General features: G+C 44.2%; 1 protein-coding gene across 1 annotated transcript in view; it reads right to left on the reverse strand.

Annotated features, from left to right (window-relative positions):
* The window catches only part of rims2b (regulating synaptic membrane exocytosis 2b), a 133,306-nt gene that overhangs the window by 101,353 nt on the left and 21,953 nt on the right, over window positions 1-10,000 (reverse strand). Inside the window, exon 4 of the mRNA XM_062528706.1 lies at window positions 8,383-8,561. Coding sequence (XP_062384690.1) covers window positions 8,383-8,561 — 179 coding nt within the window. The remainder of the gene's footprint in view (window positions 1-8,382; window positions 8,562-10,000) is intronic.

A 10,000-nucleotide genomic window follows, 5' to 3' on the forward strand; every position in this document is an offset into this window, starting at 1 on the left:
AATGTAAATCAGTGTGAGTGAAGGATGGAAGATTCTGGAAGGTAATTAATTGGGACATCTCCATCCATCAGGTGTCAGCCATGAAAAAGGGCAGGAGAGAGCATTGCCAAGACTTTCAAAAAAGCATCCATAACGGCATCACAATATTAGCCTCATACTTGAGGTGAATAGCTGATCAATTCAGTTCAGGTTCTCACCAAATTTTTACCTCTACAAATTATTGTAGATTAACCCAAAACCCTCAGCAAAGTTATCAAACCAACATACACACAGCTGGTGATCAGCATTCTCTTTAAATTGGCAATGGTGGACAGGTGATTTATTGTCTAATCATTGAAAAGCAAATTGCAATACCTAAATCATTCAGGGAATTGTTCAACAACCTTTCTAAGTAACGTATACAGTATCTGCCAAATAGGATAACATGAGCAGTGGACCAACCAACACAATACACACCCAAACCTGGACATTGGCCACAAAAATCCTCAGAATAAGAAGGTCTGCCCAGCATTTACCTTACTTTATAAATTAGTTTGATAGTACCGGTGTTTTTAACCAATATCAGTGCTAACAAAACAGAATCTGTTTGGGAGATCTTTCAGTGACCAAACGGCAGCATTAACACATTACCAACTGTATAATATGTGGGATTTAAATTCATCAATTTTCTGTCAGGAGTACTGCATGTAGAAGTACGCATTATCAAGCTGCATTCATCCGTCCTTCACCTTTGCAGAGAGAGGGAGAGAGAGAGAGAGAGAGAAACTGAAAACGTTATCAGAGACATCTGGTTCACAGCTGAATAGAACTCTTTGCCTGGAAAAAAAATATTTTCCTGAGAGAGACACCGCTGAATGTCGTCTGGAGAATGCCAGTTTTGCGTGGATGCTCACTCACTGACTCAGTTTACTTCTCTCTCTCTCTCTCTCTCTCTCTCTCTATCTCCCTCTCTCTCACTTTGTCATTTTTTTCTTTCTCTCTCTATCCTGCTTTCCTCCCCGGGTAACATGAAAATGAGCTCACGTCGCAAAATGGCAGAGTGAACAACAAATTAGCCTGACACCTGGTCTGGAGAAAAATTCACGACAGCAAGAAAAGACCACAAATGCTGAATAGAAGAGAGATGTCCTAGGTTTCAGAGAGAGGTTACCAAAATATGCTTAAGCAAGTTCAAGAAAAGGAAAGACAGCATACTGCTTTGTCGTGTCACAAGAGTCAGGTTCCAGTAAACTAGCCCATGCCAAAGGCGTCTCAGTTAGCTCTGAACAAACACTGGAAGGCCAAGAGACGATCAAGTGGCCGGGAAGGCCTGTTACTTAAAGTGGCACGGTATCTTTGTCCAATAGTATTGTGCTCAACTGACCATTCCATTCAACACAAAACTATCACATACATCAAGTCATATCTCAATGTACTATCGAATGTAATTGCCGCTTACAGCACTACGCAAAAACTTGACTTCCGTGCATTTTCTCTCTCTAAAATGCCACACCACTCCCGCAAGTGGTGCCACTCTTCCAGTAAACCTAATTCTGGTGCAATTCTCAGAAATTGCCATAAAACCGACTGACTGTAAGTACCACTTTATTATCACAAATTGACAGACATGGAAACTCTCCTTTAAGTAATCCATACTTCAGGACTAAAATCCTTGACCCTCCATTGACAGCAATCAATATACAAGTAAGACAGTCAAACCCATTAGCCAGGAAGTGGAACGCAACCCTACAATGACATTACTGTGATGATTCTTCAGATTTGGGATAATTTACTTCTGAGTCTAACTTTTCAATCTTTTATGAATATTGGGAGTAAAGCAGTTAGTAATTACTCTATAACTATATTGAATTAACGTTACTCTTAATGGTTTTGGGACAAAAGCTGATATTTTTGTAAAATGTAACATTTTTAAAGATTAAATGGTGTTCGCTGGCACCCAAAGGTATCATAGCATTAAATAACACACTTCTACAAAGGGTCCACACTCCCCATATACAGTAATTCAAGCATACTATACACATATATATATATTATATGTATAGCCTATTAGTATATATAGTGTATACTATTTGAAAGCATACTATATGCATCTCACAGTGTTCCTTAAATACTCTCTGGTAAGCAGGGTTGAGTGAGGAGAGAGAAATTCCAATTGGAATTATTTACACTTCAATGACCCAAGTTATCAAACTACAAAAAGTAATTTCTGGGAAGGTCAAGGGACATGCTTTGCTGCTTTCACTCTCTGAGGGGGGAATAAGCAGCGGCTGCTGATGCTCTGCCTCCTCTCAAAATCAAATTAAATGCATAGTCCGTGTGTGTATGCACTGTGCAAAGACACCAGACCTCGCCATGCCTATTTTTCCTGCCTGCGGTAGAGAGTCCAGTCCAGCATCAGGCTGTGTTGCTGCTGTGTTGGTGCAAGCCTGGTGGCTTGGTGGTGGGGACGACGCGCGGCGGCAAGCGCATTTGTGTAGGTCTGAAACATCTGGAGTGTTTCTACATGGCCAGCCGAGGGAAAGACACGCTGAGCTGATGTGCTGACAGCCGAGAAGTGACACAAACACACAAACATGCACACACGCCCAAACACACATGAGAAGAACTGGCAAAATAGACACACACACACACACACACACACACACACACACACACACACACACACACACACACACACACACACACACACACACACACACACACACACACACACACACACACACACACATACACACACACACACAAATACACAGCAAACTCTCCCAAGACAGTTCATTTGTCACTCCAAAGCATACGGCGTTAGACAGCTCCGAGGCTGTGCCGTCTCCTGTTTTGACAGAGGCATATTGATTTGTGGATGGTCTAGTGTTCCTCCCTCTTTAACCGTGCGCCACGGCCATTCACTAAGAGACTATCGTTCACCGTATGGTAACATCTGTCCTACAATGCTAACAAATCTCCATGAATATCACAGTTATTTGATAGAACTGCAGGCATGTTAGAGTTAAATGGGCACCAAGAAGACTGTATCAAGAACACACCCCTCCTTCCCACACACACACACACACACACACACACACACACACACACACACACACACTCCCTCCCCAACCAAGGCACCTGGATAATTGCTTTAGGGAGCATTCAGGTCCAGGTCTGGATTCGGTTGCAGTCTGGCCTCCAAATTCTGTTGAGTTGGCAAATGACTGAGTGTAGGCATTAGAGAAATGTGCTCCTGTACTTTTGCTGTTTGGCCACTGTTCGACCCCTCCCGCTTCCTAATCCATCTCTCTCGTTCTCCCTCACACACACACACACACACACACACTCACACACACACACACAAAAACACTCTCACACATATTCCCTCCTCAGACACACTTATATACAGCATGCCCACGCACACACACACACACACACACACACACACTTGTTATTTTACCATATCAAAACCAGTCAAACAGTCAAGCCAGTCAAACAAATGAACATACTACAGACTATTACTGAGTCAAACGATGGAGAAGAAGATAGAAAACAGTGAGCATAAGGATGTCACAGTCATAGCTACAACGTAAGGGCCAGGGTGGTACACTTACCATTCTGTGGCCCAAGTAGGCTACGTCCCAGTACTGGTGATATAAAGATCTTTAAAAATACATCAACTGTATCTCGAAATAGTGGCTAAAGGGAGTAAAGCTTGAAGAGAAAACGCACTAGGTGATAGGAGCCTAAAAGGTTTCCTTATGCACCTTTTATCTTCCCTGTAGCTAACCAGAGGATCCAGCACAACAATGCTGGTTGCTTACATAATCTGTAACGGTGAGGAAGAGGTTAGTTTCCTACCTATGCGGGTGGGACGTGCTTACTACCTTTTAGGATGCAGTAAAGGGGCTCTCCTTGTCACGCATCCTCTTTCGCTGTAATAAGGATCACAATTAACGCCTAGGATGTCAAATGTTTAGGATAGGCTATACATATCCAGAACTCCACACTTTTAACGCACCGTTACGCGATAGCTGTCACGGCATATGGCTAGCAGGGGAGACTACGGTTACATCTAGGTCCCTTTTCGGATGCCACTCACCCGATGTTCAGCGCCTGCTCCAATAGCTCGGGCTGCAGGATGTTGTGAGGGGGTGTGAAAGCTCCGTTAAAATGAGATAACACAGAGCTACAGAACTGTCGCAATGTCTCGAACTGCATTTTCTGACTCTCCCCGAAGCCCCTCTCCCTCTCACTGTGCGTCTCTCTGTAATGGTCCTTTTCTTAGGGAAACGACAGTCCACCACCCTTACGGAGCACCGCTACATCCACCGGCTACATTCAGCGCTGATGCATCGATCACGTCCCATATTTTCTTCGATTTCGGCGGAGGAAGTGCTTCACGGAGCGACGGTCGGTCGGAGACGTCTCCCTCATGCTCCAAACTTGAAAGAGACCCGGGAGGACCAGCAAATTTCCGACTGACAGTTTGCCCGTGGCGTGGGAGGTAGAGAGGAGCAAAAGTAGCGGCGCATATTTACCGGTCGCCTCGGCACTGACACCGAAGACCGCTTCCATACACAACTCCTATTCCTCCGCCAGTCAGAGACGTACTAAAAACACAGCATACATACACTCACCACACTTCCAGTCACGCATGAAATGTTCTTCATAAAATAACTATGTGCAGTCTATTCCCTTTTGCCTGCATCCATGTGCATTAGAAGGAGGCCTACATACACTGTGAACACGCCGGTGATGTGAGGCAAGACCAGTAAACGGAGGAAAGGGTGGGAGGAGACCGAAATGGGACGATTTGAGGATGAAATCCAATATGTGAGGACCGCGTATATATCATTTATCACACAGCAAGTGCAGCATACCTATAGCCTAGCCGGTAGCTCCATTACGCATCGCAATAATTACTTTTTTTATACACTTGATAATAGCACAATACAACATAATTCAACAACAGATTACACAAAAATGTTTACACATCAGCCGTGATAAGGCGCCATTCGAAATAGCTATCAGTCACATTCAGACCGTATGCTCCTAATTTTATTATCACTAAATAACTTCCACCATCATGATTATGTCTCAATTTGTTCAGTCTTAAACACCATGTCATATAAGCTATGACTTTAAGAATAAACTTTTATTGCCACTCTACTTATTCAATCTTATACAATCTTTCAAGACACTCCCAGGCTTTCCAAGGCATTAATGGCCATATTTGCCTAGTGAACATCTTTGTTTAGGAGGCACTTTCAAAACAGGAAATAATTCCACCAGCTACAAGTTCTTAGTCATAATCATTTGTCTCAAGCTGGCTTATCATCCACTTTACCTTGTGGTTAGAATTCAGCAAAATTGTAGGTTTCCAATAAGCCTACCTTAATCTTCCAGATGACACAACGCAATAAGACATAATTTCATGCATACTGGCATATACAGTATATATTTTTCAAATTAATGTATTACTCTATCACCCCAGCAGGGTGTACAGTAGACTACAAAAAGAAAAGCAGCTTTACCCGCTCCCATTTTACCGTTTTGTTTTTTTTCTCTTCTCTCGCTCCTTTTCTTCCACGACCACTATAAAACCACGGGAGCCCTCAGGGAAGACACCATCAAGAAAGTTCAAATAAGCTACAGCAGCAATGGGCTGCAGCTACAGCGGCAAGCTCAGCTCTCAACTCTCCCCACCCTGTCCCTCTCTCTGTCCATCCCCCTCTCTCTCTCTCTCTCTCTCTCTCTCTCTCTCTCTCTCTCTCTCTCTCGCTCTCTCTCTCTCTCTGACTCCTTCACTCTTACGCACTGACTTTGCATGTATCTATGTCAATCTCTCTGTCTCTCTATCTCTCACTTTCTCAATTTCTTTTCTCTCTCTGTCTGCATGTGTGTCTGCATGCGTGTCTCTATCCCTGTCCTTCTCTCATGCTTACTGTGAATGTGTGTGAATTCCTCTGTCTGTTTCTCTCTTATTCTCTCAATTTCTGGGTCTTTCTCTCTCGCTATCTCTCTCTTTCTTGCTCTCGCTCTCTACCCCTCCCACCCTTTTTGCACGGCCTCACACTTTGTATTTTTGTGCATGTTGGTCTCTCTCTCTCTCTCACACACACACACACACACTTCACCTCTCTTAGCCTCTCTCTTCCTCTCCATCTCTCTCTTTCTCTCTCTCTCTCGCTCTCTCTCTCTCTCTCTCTCACACACACACACACACACACACACACACACACACACACACAAACACTCAGACACTTCCTCACCACTCCATTTCTCCCTCTCACTCTCACTCTCTGCATCTCTCCCTTTTCTCTCTTTCTTGCCTTCTTTCCTTCCATCTTTTCCTTTTAAAGGGAAAAAATCACCCCTGAGCCCAGTAAACAAAGCCATGCCATTAAAGCAGGCAGAAAAAAAAAGACAGCGCTAAATGGTAGCCTCTTCAATCTGCCGACGTGCATGAGCATTTTTCATCTTCTGAGCGACTCTCCCTGAAGAACATAATGTCTTCGGGGCTGAGTCTACCTTCAATAAATAAATCAATATCCAAAAAGAGTTTTTCTCTCTCCCAAATAAGAGGCATCACTCGAAGGATAATGGTTATGCATTTGGTAGTCTTGTTTGAACTCATGCCGCAGACCCCAAAAACACAGTGCTATTTTCTCTCTTTTTTTTCTGTGCTACCTACTTAAGTATGCACCGCAAGAAGAGTCTGGAACGGGAGTTCAGTGAACTGATGATATTTTAACTTTATCCTAAAAATAAACACAGCAGACTAATTCATACACATCAGTGCTTTGGCAAGCACAGATCATAAAGAGGGGCGTTATTTCTAGTGTCACTGACATTCAGCAAAAATTAAAGGTGATAAAATGACTCCACACCACCACTTTGCCAATCCCACCATTTCCTTTCCTGGTCTCTTGATGCTCGATAAACAAACACAACAACAGAATCTGCTTCATCCGACCTTAATAGCCCTGATTACAGGCTCCTGAGAGAGCCCATTTGCTGTGTGCAAAGTTAGAAACCATCGTTATCAAAGCCCCTCACCTCCTTTATACAGCACAGCTGTGAGACAGAGCAATATGCAGCCCACACCCGTCTGGGTGAAGTCTCTATCTAATTTAGAATCACACAAGAATAGGATCATCTTCATCAGCGCTAACACCACCATCAGCACCACCACCATCATCATCATCATCATCATCATCAGTATGACCTCAGATTTCACAGAGCATACAGTACATTCAGCAAAATTCTTCCTCATCATAGTCATTAATATGAAGTCTTGTGGCACTTAAATCTATTTTATTGACAGTCATTCTTACATATGGGTATACTTTAATTAACATCTTCAATTTCACTGCCATCCACAATGTTCTGATAATCATTACTGAAATCACTATCATAATCACTATGCACCATATTCCATAAGCCACCTGTCACCTATGACCACCTACACGAACTTCAATATCAGCAATATCAGCATACTGTCCCCAAAATACATTAATCTTCCATCAGTCATCACAAACACAATCACAATCAACAATATCAACGTCATCATGACTCGGCTTAAAACCACCACAGTGACCTCTGGTTTATGCACCACTGGCAACAGCATTCACGTAGCCCCCATCACCCCCATTACTTATCACTATACACAGACTTCATCATTGTCATCTTCATCATCACCATTATCATCATCATTAACAGCATCATCATCATCATCATCATCACCGCCATCATTTTTAGCACTCAGCTTTTGAAACTCTGACACACACACACAGACACACACACACACACACACACACACACACACACACACACAGACACTCACACACACACACACACACACACACACACACACACACACACACACACACACACACACACACTCACAGACACTCACACACACACACATACACACACACAGAGCTTGGCAAAGCCAGAGTCCCAGTCTGGGCCTTTGCCTGCGGACAACAGAACAGCCCTCAGCTCATTAGTGGCCCAGACACAAACCAGCCCTAATGATTAATAATAAGGTACTGGGGGGTTGGAGGGGGGGGGGGGGTACTGTTGTTGTCCTGATCCACAACCCTGCTAGACACTAGTTTTCGCTTCAAATCTCAGAAAAGAACTGCCACCCATCACCCCAATGTCATCATGTCAGCTCCGACCAAGACATGGCACATCCCCATCCAACCCAGCACAGCCCGAACAGTACAGTCCAGTCTCTTAAGACACACGTCAGCCTATATGATACCGTGAACCCCCCCAAAAAAACCAGCGTCATTCTAGGGTGTCGTTTACGTCCGGCAGCAGAGTAGGTCACTCGAAGAGACACAACACACACTGCACCACCAGCGCCAGGAAGTGACGGCGACGCACCTGTCGATGGACGAGCCGTTCCTAAGCGAGTCCGGACCGTAACCTCCGGGACCCAGTCGGACCTGCGGTCCTAACCGGCGCCCCTCAGCACGTCCTTGCTGCTGGCCGCTGTAGAACCAGGCTCCGGACTTTGTGAGGATTTCTTGTTGTTTTCGGCACAGGTTGCATACCCACATCACCTGCAAAAAAGCGAGGGGGGGGGGGGGGGGGGGGGGGGGATTGGGGAACAAGACAGACAAACTAGGTGAAACATCTCAGGTTTTTTTTCGCGTAGCTGTGTGCCCGGAATACGAAACATTTCCCTTCACTCCTCATTCTCCTGTTTCTCACATTAGGAATGCACCAGAGCAGATAACTGCTCAGCTTAAGTTTCTGAACTAGAGGGTGGCAGGAATCGTTGCCTTATAATGGTCCCACATGTGTGTGCTTTGTTGCTTTATTTCATGCAATTGTAGGCAAAGCTAACTGTTGTGGAATAGCTTGTGCGCGCAAGCTATTGTGTGTGTGTGTGTGTGTGTGTGTGTGTGTGTGTGTGTGTGTGTGTGTGTGTGTGTGTGTGTGTGTGTGTGTGTGTGTGCGTGTGTGTGTGCATGTGTATGGTGGTGTGTATGTTGGAGGGGTCAATGGGTGTGCCTTTTAGTGTGTTTACACATGTCAGAGTGTTGTTCCTGTGTGTACATGAATGTGCCTCTTGTGCATTTGTGTATTTCTGTGTGTGCGTGTGTGTGTGTGTGTGTGTGTGTGTGTGTGTGTGTGTGTGTTTTTGTGTGTGTGTGTGTGTGTGTGCTGAGGGGTGAATGGAATTGTACGTCTTTGCATGGGTTTGTGTGCTGTAAGTGGGTGTTTTCTTTTTTTTTTTGGTGAGAGCATATTCAGAGTCCCATGAAGCTGGCTGCACTAAAGCACTCTCCTGCAATGAGCCCCTAGCCTCAACAGCACACAGGAGAGTGAGGAGCACAGCGAAATCAATACAGGCCACTAACCACGGCCTTGCGCCGGAGAGAGGGAGGGAGAGAGAGAGAGAGAGAGAGAGAGAGAGAGAGAGAGAGCAGGAGTTGCTGAGTCACCATTGTATGAAAGAATGAGTGACAGCCTGAAGAGAGGGAAAGAGAAAGCTAGAGAGAGAGAGAGAGAGAACGAGGGGAGAGGTGGAGGGAGAAAGGGAGAGGGAGCTTTTTACAAAAAAACTAGTGGTGATTAATTCTTTATTGCTATCTTAGTAGACAGGAAATGTTTACATACTGCATGGCCTATTTAGAGTCTTTTATTTTCCACAAAAGAGTGACTTATTGAGGAGGGAACCTTAATATATTAGATTGCTCTCTCTTTCTCCCAGCACAAACATCCATACACACAAAATACACACAGATTTCTGTTTCTACTCAAAACAGAAATAAAGCACAAGCACTATGATACTAAAAATAAAGCTATTGTAAGTATTTGCAGATTTCGATCCTTTTCAGCAATTCCATTTGCACCGGTTTTCTATTCAATATTCAATCCTCTTCCCCACTTAAAAGTTTTGTCCAAAAATGTCGAGATCATACGTCTCAGTTTGCAGCTTTACGTTTTCTCCTCTTTTTTTTTTATTTTGATGGCACTGGAAAAAATGGCTCTG

The sequence above is a fragment of the Sardina pilchardus genome, chromosome 24, assembly GCF_963854185.1.
Source record: "Sardina pilchardus chromosome 24, fSarPil1.1, whole genome shotgun sequence".
Taxonomy (NCBI): Eukaryota; Metazoa; Chordata; class Actinopteri; order Clupeiformes; family Clupeidae; genus Sardina; species Sardina pilchardus.